Source organism: Spermophilus citellus, assembly GCF_964194105.1.
Source record: "Spermophilus citellus genome assembly, chromosome: 3".
Taxonomy (NCBI): Eukaryota; Metazoa; Chordata; class Mammalia; order Rodentia; family Sciuridae; genus Spermophilus; species Spermophilus citellus.
In genome coordinates this window covers 30,440,742-30,464,949 of record NC_138184.1, presented here as the reverse complement: position 1 = coordinate 30,464,949, position 24,208 = coordinate 30,440,742, and the positions used below count along the sequence as shown (strand labels likewise).

Sequence of the window (24,208 nt, the reverse complement as noted above, 5' to 3'; positions counted from 1 at the left end):
TTTTTTTTTTTTCCTTATGTTTTGGTACCATATTAAACAAACTGTTACTAAATCCAAGATCATGAAGATTTGCCTCTATGTTTTCTTCTAATTTTTTATAGTTTTAGTTTTTATACTTTGAGTGGTTTTTTTTTTTTTTTTTTTTTTTGGTTTGGTGTCTGTGTGTGTGTGATACCTGAAATTGAAACCAGGGCTCACATACACTAGGCAAGCGCTGTACTGCTGAGCCACATCCCCAGCCCTAGGTTAATTTTTGCATTTAGCAAGAGGTAAATGTTCAACTTTATCATTTTTCCCGTGGAGATACAGTTTCCCAGAACTATGTGACAGAAAGATTGTTCTATTCCCATTAAATGGCCTTGGCACCTTTGTTGAAAATCATGGATTTATTTCTGAACTTTCAGTTCTATTCTGTTGGTCTATATGTCTATCTTTATATCATAATTACACTATCTTGATTTTTTGCAGCTTTGTAAAAAGTTGTGAAATTAGGAAATGTAGTGTTCCCAGTTTCTTCTTTTCCAGGATTATTTTGGATCATTGCAATTCCATATAAATTTTACAATCAGCTTTTCAATTTCCACAGAGAGATCAGCTGAGACTCTAATAGGAATTGCATTGAATCTGTAGATCAATTTGGGGAGTACAACCATCCGAACAATACTACATTTTAGTATCCAAGAACATGGATGATCTTTTCATTTATTTAGATCTCTTTTCATTTCTTTCAACACTGTTTTGTAGTTTTCAGAGTATTTTATTCTTTTTGATGCTATTTCAAATGTACTTTTTTTTTCTAACTTTCATTTTTAGATTGTTCATTGCAAGTATATAAATAATTTTTTGTCTGTTGATTTGTAACCTGAACTCCTTATTAGTTCTAATGGATTTTTAGGACTTTCTTTACACAAGATCATGCCCTCTACAAATAGAGACGGTTTCACTGCTTGCTGTCTAACTAGTTGCCTTTTACTGCATGGTCTTGCCTTATTGTAAGAAATTAGTCGAACAAATTAGTTGACTGTCAGATAGAAGCGGCAAAAGAACAGACATCGTTCTCTTTTCCCTGGTCTGAGGAGGGAAGCACTTCATCTTTCATCATTAAATGTAATGTTAGGTGTGAGTTTTTATAGATGCCCTTTATCAGATTGAGGAAGTTCCCTTTTAGTTCTACTTTGTTAAGTGTTTTTATCATGAAAGGGTATCAGATCATGCTCTTAAAAAAAATCCAGTCTGACAGCCTCTGCCTCTTGATTATCCACTCTGTTATTTTGAGAGAAAGTCCTTTGTGCTCTTACGTTATAAAGCCCCTTTCAAGTGATGACACCCTTTCGCTTCTTTTGAGAACAAGCTTATCCGGGCATCTGGATGCTGACAGTGAACAAGCAAAGCAGAGAAGAAATGCTAGAGGACAGGAACAAAGGAAGGCTGAGAGGGGAATGTTGAAAGGACAGGTTCAACCACACTTTTTTGGCTGAGTACTCTTTAGGTCCCTTGCACTTAGGATTCTCTCCAGTCCGTTTTCTCTGTCCCTTGCCATCTTCCTCTTCCTCTGTGGGTGAGAACCCTGGGGGTGGGGAACTTCCAGTTGTTCATCTGCTCTTAGGTAGATTCTCTGTGGTCTCCCTTGTGATCCTCCTAAGGAGGATCTCCACTAAGGAGAAACCCAAGTCTTTGATTTTACACAGTTTTGAGAGGAGCTGCAGCTTGAAAGTGGATTGGGGGAAAAGGTTTTCCAGAATTCAATAACTGTCACCCTGATGGGCAGAATTTCATTGAGGAATAATTTCTAAATTTTCATCAAAGAGAACTGAACGTGGAGGCACTCTGGGTTTCGAGGAGTACTGTAAATGGCCCCATGCTTAAGTTCTCCTCTGAGCTGGTGTTGGATGAGGAGGAAGAAGGAAGAGTGAGGTGTCATTCATCCTGTGCTGATGAATGACAGAGGTCCAGCCCCTGCCAGGGCCTGCAAAGGTGCTGATTTAAACAGAAATGGACCCTCCTGGGCTGAGGCAAGAAGGGAAGGTGGAGTCAGACCCGCTAGTAGACCCCCCCTGGTAGAGCTCTGCCAGAGGGACACTGGAGAGACCAGCAGGACTTGGGAGAAAGCCAGCGGTCACCACACCCCCACAGACACTTCACAGAAGAGCTGCCGACCTCATGCTGGCCTTTGACTCAGAGTCTGAGGGATCCCCAGGAACAAGCACCCCTCAAGTCCACACCTGGAAGTGTCCAGAGTGGGAAGGTGCTGTGGTCAGCCACACAAAGTCAGCACATTGTTAGCCCAGAACGTCTCCAAAGCAGAAGAGAAAGGCTCAAGTCTCTTTAAGGGGCTTTGCTTCTCAGAGCTGGAGTTTTGTTTAGACTCTGAAGCCTGGGAGTTGTAGGATTACTCATTTTGCTTTTTAATAGCCTGAGCCAGAGGTCAAGGTACTGGCTGCGAAAGGACCCCGGAGTGGAACCATCCTTAGTGCATACCTTTGCTTTCTGGAGAAGCTTCCTTCCTCTGTCCTGTTCCCTTCCTGCCTGCTGGGCATCGTGGCTCTGGTCCTTGGCCTCTTCCTGGCCAGCCTCCTTCTGGCTGCTGGCATACTATGCTACTCCTCCTGCCAGGGCAAGCGAATAGAGGGAGCATGGCTCTCTCTTCTTCTTGTCATCTCTTCTGAGGCCCAGCTACTCTCCAGGAACCAGGAGTGGTGCACATCACCCACCTGTTTGCCTCTGTTTCGCCCCCCAGGAACTTCTGCACTATGTCATCGGTACCCTGCTCCTCCTCATCGCCTCCATCGTGGCAGCCTCCAGGAGTTACAGCCAGAGCGGACTGGTAGCCGGAGCGGTGAGGATGCTCTTGGAACCTTTAGGAATGAAGTTATAGCTTAGTCGCTCCTTTCTTCCCGACGGGGGCAGAGAAGGAGTTGGTTTCCTGGGACCCAACTTCAGAGACTTGATAACTGCCTCCAGCCAGCCAGCAGCTGTCTCCAAAGAGCCTGGCACTTGGACTCACAGCACATGATCCTAGACAGTGGACAGTCAAGGGCTGTTAGCCAATTCTAATGGCCCCAGTACTCCTGGCCTCTTTCGCACAGCCACTACTTAAATGGAGGGGCAGGGTTTTAATTCACAAGCCCACTCTGAACGTTTGCTTTGGCTGCCTGTGCAGAGAAAGATTTGGTGGCCTTTTTTTGGATCCAGGAGGAAGAGTACTATGATCCATCAGTGATACCTGCCTTGAATCTTAACTTTGCCATTTCTTATTTTTAACAGTGTTCAGGCCAGGAAATAATACTCCTGTACCTTTTGGAGTCAAAAATTGATCCACCTGATACCCTTGAGTAGAAGTAGCTGGAAATGTGTAAAAAAAAAAAAAAAAAACTATAGTGCAGTGGAAGATATATACATAGGGAGGTATGATTTTTTTTTTTTTTTTTAGGATTCATAGATTCCTGTCATTTGACTTATGATTTCACTAACTTTATAGTTCAGTGGCTTATGGGCCAGTATAGATTTGCTTCCCTAGGGCTGGGGATATACCTTAGTTTGGTAGAGTGCTGGCCTTGCATGCTTAAGGCCCCTGAGTTCAATACCCAGCACTACCAAAAAAAAAATCACCAGATTTGCTTCCCTAATGAAAAAGGTAATTTTTTCGGGGAAGGGAGGGGGTACTGGGGATTGAAACCCGGAGTGCTTAACTACTGAACCACATCCCCAGGCCCTTTTTTAAATATTTTATTTAGAGATAGGGTCTCACTAAGTTGTTTAGAGCCTCACTAAGTTGCTGAAGCTGGCTTTGAAATTTTGGTCCTCCTGCCTCAGCCTCCCTAACTGCTGGGATTATAGGCATGTGCCACCACCCTCAGCAAGAAGGCAAATTTTTTAGGGGCTGGGGATGTGGCTCAAGTGGTTATGCGCTTGCCTGGCATACATGAGGCACTGGGTTCCATCCTCGGCACCACGTAAAAATAAAATTAAGATATTGTGTCCACCATTTTTTGTTTTTGTTTTTGTTTTAAAAAGAAGGCAAAATTTTTAAAATGAGTTCTAAGATAAGTTCTGTTTGTTTCACTTATACACATCACCAGGTTCTCTGGAGTCTGGCCCAGGGCTGGGTTTGTTCCTGAATTACTCTAGAGATGGAGGGTCTCCTCTGAAGGTCAGCACAGGGAGTCAACATCACTGCATATGATGGCCAAGATCCTAAACACCTATGCCCCTAATACACCTCCACAGGCCCCTTTCTGTGCTGTCTCTGAGGAGAGGAGCAGCATCCATTGCAGGTCAGCATTTGCCTGACAAGTGCAGGCTGGTGAGAGAGGCACTCTGTGCTCCAGGGGGCACCCAGTGACAGTCCCACTGGGCTTTATAAGCAGATCACAAAGAACCACATTAGCTCAGGAGTCCCAAGAGCTAATACTTATCATACACTGGCTTTGTACCTAAGTCCAAATCTGGACCATGGAGAAATCAGAAAAAAAAATGTAAAAAATATGGTCCCTGCTTAGGAGAAAATGGTCATCAAGCTTCAGAGATGGGGACAGGGCCCATGAAACAACTAGCAAACAAGGCGCTGTCGTCTAGAATAGCATTCTGTAGTGACATAATAATAAGCTGTTCAATTATGCAGTGCAGACAGTTGGGGACCGGGATGCTATATAATGTGCTAATTGTGCAGAACAGACAATGAGAGGCCAGGACAGGCTCTAATAAGCTAATTATATGGTGCAGACAATTGGTACAAAGGGAGCCAAGGAAAAGGCACTGGGGGTGCAAGTGGGAGTGGGCTAGTGGGGGCAGCTGTTTATGTCAACCAGCAGCTGTCCAGAAAAGAAAAGCAAACCTTGTTGAAAAGCCTACTTTTCATCTGGCTGCTCGTGGACAGTACCTGTGGGACATCAGCCGGTGACCTCAGCAGTGAACTAGTGGTAGCATGGCATCCCCGAGGCCTCAATATGCATCTGAGAACACCCAGACCACCGACTGGCAGAGCGTGGGTTCTAGAGTCAGACCTCAAGTCTCAGACCCTGTCCCTGACTCTAGCTGCTCTGCAACACCTTAGGCAAACCCTTGACTCCCCCGTTCTTCCATTTGTTTAGCTGTGAAATGATGAGAGATGTGATACCACCCTCCACCTCGAAGAATTGTGAGGTGCAAGGAATCTGCTCAGCTTAAGAGCATAAATCCAAGCAGCTGCATAGTTAGTGCTCAGTGGATTTCAGCTGCCACAGCTGCCAAGGTTGGTCACAAGCCAGGAACATGACTGCAGACCTTGTGGTGTCCAAGACACCAGGGCGGGGACTGCACCCTCTAGACCATTCCATGAGCCCTTTTCAAGGTCCTCTTCCTGTCCGGGCACCCTGTTCCTCCCTTGCAAATGAGGAGCTTGGGCCTAGGTCAGTCCTGCTCATACCTGAGCACTGGCTGGGCCCTGAAAAGAACAGAGGACTGCCGTAAGCTATTTTAATCTAATGTTATCTAAATATGTGCACACATGAAACCAGGTACACAGGCCTCAGCTTCTGGCTCACACACAGCGATAAAGCCACAACAGAGCAGAAAGCTAGTATGAGTGAAAGGCAAACAATGCCAACACATCAATCAAATCCATTTGAACATTAAAAATTGTAAAACCCAAATTAAATTTAAATAATTTAATTATTAATAATACATTTAAATAATTAAATTTCCACTTTTTTCTTCTTTATTAGTCCAGGGTAATCAAAGTCCAGTGGTACAACTTGGTTGTACATATGAATGCCAGCCTGGGAACTGGAGTTGCTTAGGGCTAAGGGTGGAGACCCAGAGGCCTGGCTGTCAGGCCTGACAGGGGCTGAACCCAGGAGGACTAAAGCCAGGGACTGGCCCCTGCAGGCTTCATCTCTGTATCTGAAGTGGTCAGGTCAGATGATAACCCAAGCAGATAAAAAACAGGAATGCCCGAGGGATGGGCCTGTGGCCTATGAACTTCCTCTCTCTCCTTTGCAGATCTTTGGATTCGTGGCTACCTTTCTGTGCTTGGCAAGCGTGTGGCTGTCCTACAAGATCTCGTGTGTAACCCAGTCAACAGGTGAGCTCCCGTTATCTGTATGCAGAGGTCTCCGAAAGACCCCCGCTCAGGAATAGGACAGCTTGTCCTTGGCTTTGGCGGTCGGCAATGCCCCAGTGCTGAGGAGGCCATGACCCATGTCAGCTCAGGATTGGTATCAGAGCCCAGGGCCTGGCAGAAGGAAAGGGGGAACCCAAGAGACCCTGCTGTCATTCCCATCTCCATACACCCAGGGGCGCCCTGACATTTAAGCTTCTGATGGCAAACATTTTCTTAAAAATAAGTTTCCTAATGGCAGAAATAAAGCACTTGCCTTGCAAGTGGGAAGCACTGGATCCGATCCTAGCACCATATAAAAACAAATAAAGGCATTGAGTCCATGCAGAACTAAAATATAAAGAAAATACAAGTGAAAGTTGTTTTTGTTTTTGTTTTTGTTTTGGTACTCCTGTTTGAACCTAGGGGTGCTTTACCACCAAGCTACATCCCCAGCCCTTTTTATTTTTTATTTTGAGACAGGATCTTGCTAAGCTGCCCAGGTTTACCTCAATCCTCCTGCCTTGCCTCTCAAGGGGCTGGGATTACAGGTGTGCACCACCACACTGAGTGATAATTTTTTTTAATAAAAATTATCTGTCGGGCTGGGATTGCAGCTCAGGGGTAGAGTGGAAGGCACTGGGTTCGATCCTTAGCACCACATAAAAATAAAATAAAGGTATCGTGTCCATCTACAACTAAAAAATTTTTTTTTAATTTTTTAAATTTAATTAATTAAAAAATTTAATTAAAAAAATCTGTCCTCATACCATCTGGGTATCTATCCTCACAATATTTGAAAATATATATTTCTTATATGAAAAGGATCAGATCTGTGTGCTATTTTGTAACCTGCTATTTTTCTCCTACTTGATTGCCCATCACACATTTTCCCAGCACCATTAGGAATTCTTCTCCATCATTCTCAGTGGCTCTGTGGTGTTATGCTAACTCCATTGCCTGGCTGTGCCACAGTTTATTTAACTTGTCTCCTATCTGAGAGCAGTAAGGTTTTTGGTTTTGTTGCTAAACAGTGCTATAATGAACATCCTTGCAAATAAATGCCTATGCACATTCCTAATGTTTTGTTTTCTATGATACCAGGGATCGAATCCAGGGGTTCTTAACCACTGAGCTACATCCTGCCCTTTTTCATTTTTTAATTTTGAGACAGGGTCTCACTGAGTTGCTTAGGGCCTCACTAAGTTGCTGAAACTGGCTTTGAACTTGCCATCCTCCTGCTTCAGCCTCCTGAGCCACTGGGATTACAGGCATGCACCACCACACCCAGCCTTAATGTTTTTTATCTTTAGAATAAGTTCTTAGTAACAGATGACTATAAACCTGAACCAACTTTTGGTTAATACACTTCTTTCTTTGAGCCATCCCTTCCTTTCTTTATTCTTTTTCTTTCTTCTTAAAAAATCACATTAGAAGTATCAAAGCCTGCACACCACAGAAAGGGGGCCACAGCAGAGCTTAACCTGCTGCAGCCTTCACTGGCAGGAAGTTCACAGGACGCCCAGTGAAAGGAGCCAGGCATGGAAGCCCATGCAGTGCAGGGCTCGTGCAGAGCTGCCCAGAACAGGCAAACCCAGAGGTGCAGAGTAGGCCAGTCGGTGCCTGGGAATGCAGGGGAGGGGCATTTGAGGGTGACTGCTCATGGCTTGGGGTTTCTATCTGAGGTGATGGAGATGCTCTAAAACTGTAGAGGAGGTTGCACAATTCGGTGAATATTCTGAAAACCATTATTGAAATAGTTTAGATGGGTGATTTGTGTGGCATGTGAATTACACCCTAGGACAGCTGTTTGGCAAAAAATAAATGGAGAATTTAAAAAATAAATAAATAAAAAACACAGTGGTGAATGTGGTAAATAAAAAATAAATAAGAAAAGTGATGCCTTAAAACAATAAATTTATAAATATTTGCATAAATACATTATTTAAAATCAGGGAGAGACAGCTATTGTGGTATGCCCTTGTAGTCCCTGCTACTCAGGAGGCTGAGGCAGGAGGATTGTTTGAGGCTGGGAGCTCAAGACCAGCATGCACACACACACACACACACACAAATAAACTCATGGGAGAATTGCTGAAAGAAATTGTTAATGAAGTCGAAGGGGGTTACTACCTCTAGGGAATAGGATTGAGGAGGGAGATGTAGGAATAAGAGCCCCTCCATACTATTTAATTTTTTTGTCTCTAAAAAAATATTTAAAAAGAATAAAATAATTCCAATGAAAGTTGGTGCTGGGTGGAGGAAAGAAATGCACAGAGAAAAACTTGGGGAGTCAAGCTGTGGCTTCTGGTTGAAGCCCTTGGGTCAGTTCCGTCCCCCCACAAACTGATCTAACTTTGCCATTTCCTTCCCAAGATGCAGCTGTTTGACAAGGCTTCAGCCTCTGGGTGCCTCAAAAAGATCTGTAGGACGTGGGCCTGGCAGACAGGAGGACCAGTGACCCCAGGCACGGCTTCTGGACTGTTCCTATGCCAAAGTTACAAGCAGACACCAGGAAGCCCCCCTGGCTTCCAGCTTCCCCAAGACACCAGGACTCAGCTCCTGGGCTGGCCAGAGCCTCTGTCTCCAGTCTTCCCTGGAGAACTTTCCTCCCCTTCTGGGAAAGGAAGCAGCTCCAAGGGCAGCCTGTCTCTCCTGCCTGCTTTTAGCAGCACCTCAGGTACTGAACACGACGGTGGGCTTTCTCCTTCACATTCCTCGGGGGAGCGAAGATGCCTCAATCCTCATAAAAATAAAGCCACCTCCTAATTTATCTAGCCTGTCAATCTGATCTTGAAGATGCCCTCCTTCTTAAGGTGACATGCCTGCACAAACACTAGGTGGTCAGCCTGTTGTCTCCCTCCCTCTCCTCTCTCTGCCTTTGTTACGGTTGTGTGTGTGTGTGTGTGTGTGTGTGTGTGTGTGTGTGCGCGCGCTTGTGTGTTTTTAAATAAAATATTAGCCAAGTGCAGAAGACTTTCTTATTGAACTAGAAGAAGCCTGTAAAGCTAGGCCTTTGCCTTTGAGTTTATGTCTGGCACATGACCCTAAACCCAGTGCTGTGTATATACTCAAATTCTCATAAAAAAAGGAGAATCTTTTTTTCTATTTTCTACTGTTTTTTTTTTTTTTTTTTGAGGTGGGGCAATGGCAATAAATTTGGGTTTTAGGTAAGTATATGCAGTTCTAAATTTATATTTGCTTCCTTCTCTGACATGCACCTGCTCATTTTGGAAGGGGTTTTGGAGGAAGCTAAGGGTCCAGTTTACACTTGACCCTTATCGTAAACTTGCCACTCCCCTGGGCTTGGGTTGCTTGATTGGCTAGAAAGAGGACAGGGAGATACCTCACAGTAGCTCCCTGTTGGGAACTGGACAGCCCAACTGTAACCTTTTTTGGTGAAGAACATTCTATGGAAGGCCTTTGATGTTTCCCGATATAAATAAAGCAGGTGTGGGCTCCATTTTGCCAGAGTCTAGAAGCTCCATCCATCTGATCAGCTTGCCCGTCCTGCCCTGGCTTTTGAAACTCCTTCCTGTGTTCTGTGGGGTTTTTTTTTTTTTCCTAGCTTTTTTTCTCAATCAGCCCATTCCACTGAAGGGAACCCCATTTCTACCGCCCATGCAGGATGCAGGCGAGAGATTACGATAGCACCCACTTTTTAGAGATGAGGAAAGTGGCGCTCCTCTCCCATGGCACAGGGCAAGTCAGCAGGGAGCTAGGCTCACACTCCAGCTCTGCCTGGCCCCTGGCCCCCATCCTGTCCTGTGCAAAGTGTTGATGAAGCAGAGGCAGCTCCTGGGGCTGCTCTCATCGGTGCTGGTCAACTGGGGACACTGAGATCTGTCTGGGATTTTCAAGGGAAACAGCTCCCACTATATCCAGGCCCAGTGCTGCTCATGAGAGGGCATCCTATGGCTCAGGTGGACTGGAACAGGGTCACAGCTCAAGGCCCTGGGTTGGTCAGCTCTTCGAGAGCAACAGGATGGAGGTGACTTGGCCCAAGAGGGCACTGTCCGGGTGGGGCAGGGGGGCCTGAAAGCTCCTGCCTGTGTTGTGACAATGCAGGCCTCCCCGAGAAATAAAGACCCAGGTTTGACCATGTGGGTCTCCTCTTAGGGAGACTGAGGGAAGGTGAGGGATGGTCAGAATGGGAAGCAGCAAGAGCCAGAGTCTGCTCAGACACAAAGAGAAGCTCAGAGCTGGGTGAGATCTCCACAGACCAGGAGAGCAGTGAGTGCATTTGGCCCTGACTTGGCTGAGAAGAAACTGCCCCAAGTGTTGGTGGGAGGGGCAGGAGCGGTGGGTTTTAGGTCATGGGGCCTTTGTGGAAACTCAGGCTTCCATGGCCACCCAATAAACTGTCTGATAAACTCTTTGAAAGGTGGCCACACCACCAGCACCAAGGTATAAATGTCTAAGCAAGCAGTAAAGGGAAAGAAAAACAGATCGGAGTCAGAAGATTTGTTTGTGTCCCCTCTGCCATTCACTAGCCCCGTGACAGTGCATAGACAGTCTCTCTGAGCCTTAGTTCCATGTTAGTGTAATGGAGAGAATAAGCCCGTGCCACCTGCCTTGTGACCCTCTGGGAATTCAGCAACATAGCAGTGTGCTCATATGACAGTGATCTTTCTAATGCTGATCCCCAAAGAGGCACCAGAGTGGCAGGAAACTGAGCAGGTTGATATTGCAGAAATGACTGACTGGAGGGGTGCAGGGAGGAGAGAGGAAAACATCGTGACGTTTAGTTTTCTGGACCTTAAACTCTTTTAAAGTCAGGGCGAGGGGCCAAGAGCATTTTCAGCAGGACTCTGGAATACATGGTGGACAGAGGGAAGCAATGAAACCCTTGCAGGAGTCAAAGAAAGTTAACACGTCCTCAGCATGTGGAGATACTGGCAGTGGGGATGGGGGTGAAAAAAGCCGGTAGTGATGGAGGTAGCTCTAGGCATGTCCTGTGATCATCTCCTGCCAAAAGCCCACTGACTCCCTCCTAGCCTAGTGAAGGAATGTTGGCTTTCACTTAGCACAGAAAACAGGGATTTTCAGACATTCTGCCCTCTCGTTTTTTGAGCCCTGGTGGCTCCACAGCTACTCAGGAATATTCTAGCAGCAGAGCCAGTGCCTTAGAGTTCTTGACATCTTGGCAATCTCCGTACGTATCTGGCTCTCAGTTGGCAGTTGAGGACGCTGTTGGCGACAGTAGGGAGAAGCAAATCCAGCAGTGACTCACTGTCCCTGGACCACACCCCAGGGTCTGGATGTCTAAGCCAACAGGGCAGTGACACTCAGCTGTCCCATGGAGATGCAGCCCCTGGACCCAAATGTTGACTCATCACTGTGCCCCATGACTTGAAAGTGCCGACATGCCTCCCTCCAAGAAATTGAGATCTAATGATTCTGCACTGGGAGCCAGATATCTTCTCAGCCTTGTCCACAAAGCGGTCTATCTGCTGATATTAGAGCAGATTAGAAATGCAGGCCCCAGGCTCCAGGTTCCACAGAGGCCCACCAAAGCAGGATCATCATCTGCATTGTAGCTGGGTCCCTGCTGCTATGCCCTGCTACAACCTTTTTGAAGCACTGTTGGAACCAGTAGCCCTGGGCTGGGGCAGATCTGGTGGAGGGAGAGATAAAGTGGTATCAGTTGGCAGATGTCTAAAGCGAAATCTACTTCTGCTTGCTGGATCCCAGGCTATGTTAGGCAAAAGACTTCTTTTAAGGGTGACTCTACTGCTTCTTGCCTTGGCATTTCTGAACCCCAGTGTTCCTTGTAAGGATGCAAAGACAGGGTGAAGCTTGTGAGGAGCAGTACTGTCCGTGATACTGGGAGCCTGCTGTGCAGGCTGAGCAAGGAGCCCTGTCCCAGGGCAAATCGCACAACTGCACCCAGCCCCAGGAGACAGGTGAGACGCTAACCAGCTCCACCCACCTCACATGAGAGGCCACATGTCATAGAGCTTTGTGAACCAGAAAGAGTGTGTGGGCAAGAGGGCAGCTGTGCTCCAGCTGCCAAGGAGCTGCTTGATGCAACCTGGGGCCACTGAGTTTGTGTACCCCACTGAAGGTTTGAAGAGTAAAGGAAGCAGAAGATGAACGACATTAATGTGGAAGCCAGTGCTGTTCACACAAGACATAAAGCCATACTCAAAAGCCACACAGGGAGCCAGGCATGGCGGTGCACCAGCTCAGGAGGCTGAGGCGGGAGGATCATGGGTGAGAAGCCAGCCTCAGCAACTTATCGAGGCTGTAAACAACCTAGTGGGATCCTGTCTCAAAATAAAAATTAAAAAGGGCTGGGATAAGGTGCAATGGTTAGCACCCCTGGGTTCAACCCCTGGAACTGAAAAAAAAAAAAAAAAAGCCAGACAGTCAGTCTTCAAAAAGAAACTGGTGTGCTCTATTATGGTAACTTAAATAAGCCAGACACACCAAAAGAAAGGGTGGTGACCAGGAGCTATGGGAAGTAGGAACAGGGAGTTAGTGTCTTCCGGGTACCGTTTCAATTTGGGAAGATCTAAGAGTTCCGGAGGTGGGTGATGGCAATGTCTGCACAACAGTGTGAATGTATTCAGGACACTGAACTGTACACCCCAAAAGCAGTTAAGATGGCAAATTTTATGTCACATGTATTTTACTGTGTCTTTTTTTCTTTTTTCTTTTTTTTTTCAGTTCTGGGGATTAAACCCACTGAGCCACATTGCCAACCCTATTTATTTATTTATTTATTTATTTATTTACTTACTTATGGTACTTGGGATTAAACCCAGGGGCACTTTACCACTGAGCTATATCTGCAGTCCTTTTTGTTTTTTATTTTAAGACAGGGTCTTGCTAAATTGCCAAGGCTGTCCTCAAACTTGTGACCTGCCTGCCTCAGCATCCCAAGCTGATGGGATTACAGGTGTGCTCCACTGCACCCAGCCCATGGTTTCTTAAAAAAGTGATATAGGACCTTCTTGGTGCATTTGTCGTCTGTAAACCAGGCCCTCTTGGAGCTGCGCCCTCTTGGAGCTGCGCCCTCTTGGAGCTGCACCCTCTGGGGGCAGTGCCCTGTGGAACACAAACTCTATACCCAGCTCCCAGGCAGATCTTGTGAAGATGTGAGAGGCAGAGTTGGGCCCATGGAAGAGGGGTAGGGGGTCTGAAGCCAGCCATCCCCAAAGACCAAGAGCCCTCCCTGGCTTATCATGGCGGCCTGAGGTCTAAAGAAAGGGTGTTGGCTTCTGTGGCAACAAGAGGCACTGAGACATGAGGCCACAACCTGTCTGCCCACATTCCTCACTACAAGCAGTCTCTTCTGGCCAGCAGAGCCTCCCTGAGCCTGGCCTGGTCCTTGGAAGAAAGGGATGGGAGGTGGAGGGCGGTGCCATTACTGGCAAGCCTCTGCCACAGCTATTTTCTCACCACCTGAAAGATGGACAGAAAGACTGCTGCCAAGGCCGGCGCTGGAACATGGGGGCTGTGATGCTCTCTATAGAGGGATGTGGCCCCTATCTTAGAGGGTCTTGTGAGGGAACCACCTACCCTGATGCACTACAGTGTGGCAGAAAGGCCCAAGAAGAGAGCTGACTGGAGGTGAGCCAGGGGTGAGCCCAGTTTGGGCTGTCTCTTGGACCTGACCTGGAACTGTCCTACTTAGAGCCTCCGAGACACAAAGCAGGACTCGACCTAGACTGCGCCAGCTGTCTTCCTTCATGAGCAGTGGCCTTAAGCTCCACAGACAGGCCCAAGGTGGAGGATCAGAGAGACCCAGAACTCCCAGGCCTTTTTTCTAGCTTGAAGAGTAAACCTCTAAGCCATGGAAACATAGCAAGTCCTTGGGGCCCCTCGGTAACCACCACTTCCCCTCTTCTGAGGGTTTCTGTACTGATTCCTGTGAACTCTCAGAGCTGCTCCAAGGGCTCACAGAAATCAGACTGCATGTGCGAAAGACGTTAACGTCTTAAAGCACACACCATCCTGTCATCAACAGCGAACACTGGCCCTGGGAACCCCTTCCACGTAGGATGACTCCCCTCGTGCGGGCTTCAGGGGACCCTGACCAAGAGTATGAGACCAACCCCTGAAAACCTGCTGCTTCCTCTCTGGGTGAGCCCAGAGTCCTCCAGGCCACACAGCCAACAGCACTGGAAGGAATCCAGAGACGGGCTACAGCTGTTCTACCTCTTACTCCACTGTGGGATTTTCACAATGATCTCACTGTTCTTATGGACACACATTATAATAAGTAAACGTCATGAATTTTCTATAACAGAGTTTCAGGAATGATTTATATTGAAAAGAGGATTATCCTGCTTAAAAACAATTTTTTTTAAAGTTTGGAAACCACTGTAATTGTAGGGAGATGCCAGGATACCACTTGATACCAGGTAGATGGAGGTGTGCAGAACCCCAGAGGGGCATTCTTATGAAGACTACCAGAGAACAAGTGCCCCAGCCCTTGCAAGGAAATTGAGACAAAGTGGATTGGTAGAGTTTTATTGTCATTTTCTATATATACAGAAAAAAAACAAACAAAAAACTCCATACAAAGTTGTGCAAAAAAGGAAAAAAAAAGTTGCTGCTTGGCTCTGCTCTGAACAGAGATAACAGCCAGAATAATTGTCACACTGAATACTGATTTGACCACTCAGCTGGGCGTGGTGCACGTGGTGGGGTACATCTGGGGAGAGCTGCCAGGCCGACAGCTCGGTCTTGCCAGATGCTCTAGTGACCCAGAGAAATGGAAATATGGATTTTCAGGCTAAATATCTTCTGATTTGTAAATGTTGTAAAAGAAACGCTTTAAAGATACATTTCAGGCCAAACAAAACCTCTCTGGGGTGGGGGGGGGGGCCTAGAAGCAGCCAGCGGGTCATCAGTTTGAGACCCTGCCCCAGAGGGACATGAAGCCCTTGTCTTCAAAGTGCTGGCAGTTCTGGGGGAAGTTGGGGGAGTGTGGCAGAAAAAAAGTCAGGGCTGAGGCTCAGAGGCCCGGCTGACTGCCAGCTGCTTCCTCCAGAAACCTGGGGGCAGCAAGGGGCACAGGCTCTCCCCGGGGAGCCCTGCCCTCGGGTCCCCTGCCAACAGCTGCACCTATTCACTGCGTGGCCACACCTCCCAGCTGGGCACAACTCTTCTGTTGCAAAAACAAAAACCCACCGCACAGGTGGCAGCCCCAGACGGTGCCACGCGCCCACGCCTAGCGGCGCACGCCCTCTAGCGGCCATCTGGGGGCACCGCGTCCCGGATCTTGGTCTAGCAAACGCCTCTGGAAAGCCAAATTCTTCTGATTCCAGGGTTCAGATTAGAAGCACCAATTTGTATGTTTTATATACAAATTGTGCACAAATTAATCGCAATCCTCGGGTCATGATATTTTTATACTCTTTGATTATTGGTCGATCGATGTATGACCTCCTTCCGATTAGTTTGTTATAATGTAGTTAACACTGAAGCAAGAATCATAACAATAATCTACAGTAACAACAATAATCTGCAGTTAACTGTAATTATATGCTTCCCCATCTCACCATCCTCACCCCCATTTCTCCCCTCCCCAATCCACCATTCACAGCGTATCTGCTTTTGCTTTTTTCCTTCCTTTCTCCCCACCCCCATCCTGTTCTCCTCCTCCTGGTACTGGATATTGAACACAAGGGGCGCTCTACCACTCAGCAACATCCCCAGACCTTTTTTTTTTTTTTTCCTTTTTTTTTCCCAAGACAGTTTCTCAAAGTTACTGAGGCCAACCTCCTGCCTCAGCCTCTAAGTAGCTGGAATTACAAGCAGCTTGCTCTTCTTATAGTTTCATTGTAGTTATAACATCTGTTGCTTTAAATGTACATATAATTAGAGCCGGGTATGGTGGAGCATGCTTGTAATCCCAGTGGCTCTGGAGGCCGAGGCAGGAGACTCCGGAGTTCAAAGCCAGCCTCAGCAATTTAGTAAGGCCCTGAGCAGCTCAGCGGTTAAGCACCCCTGAGTTCATATAATTAGGATTGAGATATAGCTCAATGGTAGAGCACTTGCAGGCCCTGGATTTGATTGCCAGCGCTGCAAAACAAAAACAATGCAATAATTATGACAGTTTATATTTAAATGAGGGTACCACCCTGTATGTAATCTTTGGGGGCTTTCTTCCCTTGCCATTATGCACACTTTTTTTTTTCCACCCCATCCTCTTGGTCTCAGCCACCACTGCAGTGCCAGCCCTGCAAGGGTGATGACCATTTCATGCTGGTGTAACCTGAGAGCTGTGCTTCTGGTATGGTTATCCCTTTCAGCTATCATCTGGGAGCTTCCTGTGGACTGTCTAGGGAACTATACCCGGAAGCCTGCAGGTCATACCCTGTGGGAGAACATTGGCCAATGAGACCCAGAAGTCATCAGATGTAGTTTTCCTCCTTCTGTCCTGGGACTGACGGATGGAGGCACATTTTACACAGCTTCTTGGAGGGCAGTCACTCAGAGGCAACCAACTCAGTAGCACATCCTCTCATCAGCTCTCCCTTATTCCCTGCTTTCACTCCTGACAAGGAAGGTTCGATTGGATGCAAGGGTACAAGCTGAAAATAGTGGCTGCACTGATAGTCTTACTCAGGAGTGGCCTTCAAAGACAGTAAGGAAGAGAAATACACAGTCACGGAAACAGAATGAATTTGAAAGCGTAGCACCTCTAAAAATAGGTTGATGCAGATTCTGGCTCCAGAAGTCCAGGCTTCTTTGAGAATGATAAGGAGGGTCCAGGAAGAGGCTGAACCTGTAAAAATTCCTTTGGGGTATACAGACTCAGAGGGAAGCTAAAGGCCCAGAGGTGCGGAAACAGCTGGGAAGAGATGGCCCAGGGCCTCAGGCCTTCCACAGGCCAGCTAAAGCTACCTGTATTTCACTTCCTGGCCTTTTCCTCCTTTAAAAGTTCTACTTCCATTCAGGGATTTCAAAGATGGAATTTTGTAGTTATAACATCTATGGCTGAAGTTTCTTCCATTTTCCTTCAAAGCTTGCTTTGAACAAAACCTGTTTTCCTACTAATTTGAATGTTTCTGGAGCTTGAGAGTTATCTCCCAGGCAGAATTTTGTGTCCCCTTGAAGCCAGAATTAGATAGGCAGTCAGTATAGATAGGTCAATCGAGTCAGGTCGAATCCAGGAGGCCAATTTTGAGTATGTCCACAAGTTGGAGACTGTCTCTTGAGAGAATGAAATGTTAATTCCTTCAGAGCCCTTCCTCCACCCTTAACAAGAACCTGCCCCTGCTCCAACCAGTTGCTGGACTTGCCCCTCCCTATAGAGAGCCATAAGATTGTTATTGTGCCCTGGGTTGCACCATCTTGCCCTTCCCCCTTCAGCCCACCTGTTTCTCACCTTTGAGTGAGAAATGCCGTCCCACCAAGCATTCCTGGGCCTAGCCATATAAGCAGGAAGGCAAAAGATGAGGGGAAGAGAGCAGGAGAACAAAGGAAGCCTAGGACATATAAAAAGGGCAGAACACCTCGCTTCTTGGGACACCATGATACCAGTTATGACCCCCTTCACTCCTCCTCCCCACTGAGAAGTCTGTTATCCTATCAAATAAACCCTGCTTTATATGCTTGCCTCAGCATGCTTCTCTAATGTTCAAACTTCAACATGTGGGGAAGCAGGACTTGTCACTGATAACTGGTGGTATCACCCTGACAACAGCATCCCCTCAGTATCCACAGGACAGTGGACAGTGGTCCCTTCACCTTCTGAAAGCTTTTTTTTTTTTTTTTTTTTTTTGGTGCTGGGGATTGAACCCGGGGCCTGTGCATGAGAGGCAAGCACTTTACCAACTGAGCTATATCCCCAACCCTCTAAGGCTATTGTTTAAAAGAACATAATTTTTCTCTATTCTCCTCTCCCCCTCCCTAACAAGATTAGGGAGACAGTGTTAATTTCCTTCCCCTAGTTAACTGCCCCTGAACATGCCCACTACAGGAAGGAGGTGCCCTCTAAGGATCTAGGAAGTGAATATCTCCCAAGTTGGGACCCCCTAACCAGAGCTCACGTGGAATGTAACCCTTGAAGAGTTCCTTTAAAACCCTCCTGTCCCTTGGGCTGGGGATGTGGCTCAAGTGGTAGCGCGCTCGCCTGGCATGCGTGCGGCCCGGGTTCGATCCTCAGCACCACATACAAACAAAGATGTTGTGTCCACTGAAAACTAAAAAATAAATATTAAAAATTCTCTCTGTCTCTCTCTTTCTCTCACCTCTCTTAAAAAAAAAAAAAAAAAAAAAAAAAAAAAACCCTGTCCCTCCTGATGGGGAAAGTCACAGGAGTCCCGTGTTTCTCCTTTGCTAGCAAAGCAATAAGACTTATTTTTCCTTTTTCTCAAAACTGTTTCCTCATTATTATGTTGGCATTAATTAGCATTAGGGACAAGGACTGAGCTTTTGGTTACATCCATAAGGAATTTGTTCCAAGACCCCCCTGTAATGTCCCCAAGCCCACAGATGCTCAAGTCCCTTATGTAAAATGCTGTGGTATTTACATAGCTAAAGCAGCTCTCCTGTATTCTTTAAATCATTTCTAGATTACTTATACTACCTAATACAATGTGTAAATATTACACAAATAGTTATCATGCTGTATTGTTCTAGGAAAAATAAGAACAAAAAATCCACACACTTTCTGTACAGACACAAGTGGTTTTTTTTTTTTTTTTTTCCCCTCAAATAATTTCCCTTCACAATTGGCTGAACCCATGGATGCAGAAGCTGCAGATATGGAGGTAGATATGGAGGGCAGACTACACTCTAGGAGGAAGAGCTCTGAATGGAGCTGATGCAAAACCTGGACAGGATTCCACAGCCCTACTGGAGCAAAGACCTGAATCTGAAATGACACAATGCAGACTAGGACAAATTACAGCAGAAGAATAAGAACTAGGTATGGGCTGGGCGTGGTAGCACAAGTCTGTAATCCCAGCAGCTCCGGAAGCTGAGACCAGAGGATTGTGGGTTCAAAGCCAGCCTCAGCAAAAGTGAGGGGCTAAGCAACTAATACAAAATAGGGCTGGGGATGTGGCTCAGTGATTGAGTGCCCCTGAGTTCAATCCCTAGTTTCCCTCCCCTCCCAAAAAAGGAACTAGGTATGGGACTGGATCCTGAATTCAGTCCCACACAGGAGGAAGTCCCAAACATTCCTAAGCTCATGAGATACAGGCTGTGGTTTTGTGAGGGTTTTGTCGCCTGGGTTGTACTTGCTGCTGTTTGACAAGAATCTGCTCACTGAACAGAATCTGCTCACATTCGTCGTGCCCCTTATTGGTGGCTCTCTATATAGGGGTCAGATGCATAGACAAGGCTAGTGTTTACCCATAAAGCTTGCCAAGCGTAAAGATTTAAACAATGCCTCTTCCTGGGAGAAAAACAAGTACTGGTGAGGCATTAAACTGACACAGATGCTCTGCAAAACTTCCTTTAAGTTGAACATCCTGTCTGGCCAATGGATTCTGGGAGTTCTACTGTCCATTGTAGAAGCATAAATAACATGGTGACCTTTGTTTTTGTAACAGGGGTCCCTTCATCTTCTGAATATAAGCCCTCATTGCTCTTTTTTTTAGAGAGAGAGAGAGTGTGTGTGTGAGAGAGAGAGAGAGAGAGAGAATTTTTTAATATTTATTTTTTAGTTTTCGGCGGACACAACATCTTTGTATGTGGTACTGAGGATGGAACCCGGGCCGCACGCATGCTACCTCTTGAGCCACATCCCCAGACTTTCATTTTTTCCAATGTTTTTTTTTTCTCTCTTCTCCCCTCTCACCCTCCCTAACAAGCTTATGGAGCCAGTGTTATCTTTTCTTTCCCTAGTTAATTGCCCTGGAACACACCCACTACAGGAAGCAGATGCCTGCTGAGAATCTAGGAAGTGAATTAACAAATTCACTTCCCAAATTAATAAGTGAATCCCCCACCAGAACACACCTGGCATGTAACCCTTGAACAGTTCCTTTAACGCCACAACACCCTACTGCCAACCCCCCCCCCTTGATGGGGAGAATCACAGTCTTTGGGACAGGAGTCCCCTGTGTTTCTCCTTTGCTAGCAAAGCAATAAACCTTCTTTTTCTTTTTTTCTCAAAACTGTGTCCTCATTATTAAATTGGCATTGGGGACAGGGACCAAACTTTTAGCTACATTTTGATAGTGACTGACATCATAAAAGTGAATGAATGTTTCTGCAAAGGAATGAATGTGATACAGCAGGTCATGTGTCCTGTTCCCTCGCATGTTGAAATATAACATTAGAGAAACTCGCTGAGGCAAGCATATAAAGCAGGGTTTATTTAAAAAGGGGTAATATAGGCTTCTCCTGGGAGGGAGAAGGGGGCCATTGTTGATATCCTGATATCCCAGGAAGGTGAAGGTGTTCTGCCTTTTTATATGTCCTAGGCTTCCTCTGTTCTCTTGCTCTCTTCCCCCTTCTCTCTCCTTCCTGCCCAGGAAATGCTCAGTGGGATGGCCAAAAGGTAGGAAACAAGTAGGTTGGAGGGGCCCTGGGAGGAGTGATCCACACAGGAAGGGGTAGGAAGGGACAATCCCTGGGACAGGTTACCTTAGCAACAGATTGGAGCAGGGACAGGTTATCCTGATAAGGGTGGAGAAAAGGCTCCAAAGGAATTAATATTGCAATTCTTCCATTCTCTGGATCTGACCCTTGTCTATCTGCTGGTCTGGCTTCAATTCTGCAAAATATATGATGGCTACACCATCATATCTGGTACCGGGTTTGAAGTCTAAGATATTGCTGTAATATCTTTGTGCCCTTTTTTTTTTTAATTACCCTAGGGATGAGAAATTAGTTTGGCACAGCCTACTAAGTACACTCTTATTATCCTAAATTCTCCAGTGACAACAGCATCAATGGGCAGGGCAAACCTAGCACAAGGTGAACTATTGGTGGAAGTGCAGGCATTTACACAAAGGTTGCACCGAGAATGCAGCCTTTACTGTGTCACTTGTCACTCAAGCATAGCTAATGACAGATAACCCTGAACAAGGACAAAATCTAAGTGTTCTGCCTTCCAAGTGACCATCTTGGGAGCTATGTCACAGCTCAAAGAGATATTTCATAATCAAATGAGGTAAAACTTGGTAGTACCATCAACTATAGAAAACGTGGTCCCACAGCAAAACTGGCTGCTTACTGAACACAGTATACCCCAAACCTGGGACTATCCATACAGCCTCCACCCCAACTAATCAGACATGGTCAATCTGAGTGAGGGCCATAATCACAAATTATCTTATCAGTAGTCCAGGCAGCATAAACAGCCTTGCTCTAGACCTTCTATTTCCTTCAGGTGTCTGTGACTAGTTGCATAGCTCATTAGGGTCTGGCAGAAGGTCTTTCTGGGTCCTTGAGCAATTGCCTCTCCTGTCCTGATAGGCAACTGCTAACAATACTGAGTCCAAATCTAAACAGTTTAACTTGACATCTTCTTGTCCTGACTTTTTTCAGGATATGCCATTTCTCCTGCAATTTGGAACTGAATTCCACAGATGAGACAAGTTCCACGGAGTCTCATCATGACAGGAAATGGATCTTCCAATGATGGGTTAAACTCAGCCCCTGTGAGTTTAACCTTCTTCACAAACAGGTAGTTAGTTGCCCATGCATTAGGCAGAAAAAGTGTCCTTCCCATTGTTTTACCCAAACTATTGGTTTAATAAAGATCTTACCTGCAAAATAAACCACCTGACAAGAAAACTATCAATGAAAAAGCCCACTTACCTCCAAGATGAGAATGTCCTTTGGAAGGCTCCAGCCATCCAGTAACGGTGAACAGCGGGTGGCCCACAGCAGTGGACACTCTGTATGCAAACTGAGCTTCACATAGGATCCCTAGCCAAAGAATGCCCTGCCCTAATATCTACTGAAAAATATGAGTTGTCACTAATTGCCTAGCTGTATGGTCAGCTCTTTAGGCCAACCAGGACTGGACTAGAAGAGATATACCATCTATTAGGTGTCCCTCAATATGGGAACACTTAACTATTTAATTGTAAACTCAGTATCTGTTATATATATGGAAATAGGAAGCAACCTCAATAGATAAAAGTATTTAAACTAAAAATTCAATCAAACATATATGGCCTGATTATCTCTACTGCAGACAAATGAACCCGTGCTCAAATTCACCATAACTGTGGAACCACCATAAAGGATTGAGATGTCCAATGAGAAATTATGAAAGCCACTCTTTTTTTTAATATTTATTTTTAGTTTTAGGTGGATACAATATCTTTATTTTATTTTTACATGGTGCTGAGAATAGAACCCAGTGCCTCACGCATGCTAGACGCGCATGCTACCACTTGAGCCACATCCCCAGTCCCATGGAAGCCACTGTTAACTGCAAAGATTGTTATCATCTGCCAGATGTGTCAGGCTCTTTAATGGTGACTTCTACAGGGCCAGCTGGTTTATCTTCATCTATTTACAAACTGCACAAGCTGATAATCCCCTCTGCTTACCTGAGCTCCTTGGCTTTTATACCTGCTTTGATATCCACAGATTAACAGATGGATGATTGATTTTGTTCAGATCTACGTAGATAAACTTGAACACTATTTAGTATGGATGTTCTCTGGACACATTTCTTTGCTTGTGATCTCCTTAGGATAACAAAATGTCAACTCCTGGGTCCAGGGGAAAAAAAAAAAGGATAATCTAGCTCATTACTAAGAGGGGATGGCAGATCTCAACTGGTCAGGTATGAACATGTCTGACCCTGAGGAGTGCATGGAGGCCAAGGGGAAGTGAATAACTCTTTTGTTTTATTACAGATATGGACAAGTGGCCCCAAATGCCCCCTCTTTTTTTTTAAATAAAGTCACTTCCCCTACCAGTGTACTTTCATTCTTATAAAGTCGCATAATTACTGTACGGCTTCCTCCAACTTCCCCATAAACAAGTGTAGTATCCTGGGCCTTCGATCCCTCTCTGCTTGTAGTCCTTTCACATCTAGCACAAATTACAGGGTGTTGAAAGTTTAGGGACCTGGGCTTAGGGACCTCTGCTTGTTTCTCCCCATTAAGTTTTTCATCTGTACCATGAAGACACAAAGTCCTATTTTTTTTTTTATATTTATTTTTCAGTTTTCTGCAGACACAACATCTTTATTTTTATTTTATGTGGTGCTGAGGATCAAACCCAGCACCCTGTGCATGCCATGCGAGCGCTTTACCGCTTGAGCCACATCCCCAGCCCCACAAAGTCCTATTAAATTGGACAGCTTTCCATATCAACAGAAAACTTCTAGATTCCCCTGTTGATTCATAACTTAATCAATTAGAAGATGCCCACCGATGGCAGGAGCTACCACTCTTGATTATGACATGTGCTCAAGGAGGTTGAGGGGTGGGGAGGATGTAAGAATAAGTGCATGGCTGGCCCCAGTTCTTCCTCCTGCCCTTTACCATGCTCTTGGCCCAGCAGAGGCACCGCTGTTCTCCCTCCACCTGACTCTGGGTGTGAGAATGCTAGCAAGGGGGATCAAAGAAGCCTGACAAACACTTAGACTTTGGGGGCTTGTCTGTCTTCCTCCTTTGCCACTGCACAAAAAAAAAAAAAAAAAAAAAAAAATGCCCAGGCCCATCTGAGAGAGAGGAAAGAGGAAGAGGACCAATTTTCCTACCTGACTAAGAGCTTCCAGGCCTTGGCAAGCCTGTGCCCAAAAATATACGCTAGGCCTGCTAAGAGCAGAAGAGCCCAGTGGCCTGAACTCTGACCTTTAGGCTCGAGAGCTAAATAAATAGCTTTCATTTAAGCCACTGAGTTTAGGGGTGACTTAGGCATCATTGTTTGTGATGACAGACACAGGAGGCACCAAGGCACCAAGGATAGCTTAAAACACCGTCCATCACCTACTGTACAGAGGCTGTTTTTACTAAAAGCTGGTTTCTTCTCCTACTGCCCATGTAGACTTTCAGTTCAATCCAATTTAAGATGATTCCAAAGACAGGAGCAAACTGGTTTGTCTGGTGCAAACAGCAGGTCCCAAACTGCTTCTAGGAGAGCGATCTTCCTGCAGGTGCTAAATACAGATAAATGCTCCAAGTACACATGAGAGGAGGGAATAGGTGGCTGTGTGAGGCGTCCAGACACAAGACCAAATAAAAAAGA

At 45.9% G+C, this 24,208-nt stretch overlaps 1 protein-coding gene across 1 annotated transcript in view; it reads left to right on the top strand.

Annotated features, from left to right (window-relative positions):
• Positions 1 to 8,849, top strand: part of CMTM7 (CKLF like MARVEL transmembrane domain containing 7) — a 55,288-nt gene extending 46,439 nt beyond the window's left edge. The window contains exons 3-5 of the mRNA XM_081286822.1: positions 2,738 to 2,836; positions 5,980 to 6,061; positions 8,453 to 8,849. Of these exons, the coding sequence (XP_081142948.1) occupies positions 2,738 to 2,836; positions 5,980 to 6,061; positions 8,453 to 8,466 (195 nt within the window). The 3' untranslated portion in view covers positions 8,467 to 8,849. The remainder of the gene's footprint in view (positions 1 to 2,737; positions 2,837 to 5,979; positions 6,062 to 8,452) is intronic.
• The last annotated feature ends 15,359 nt before the right edge of the window (positions 8,850 to 24,208 follow it).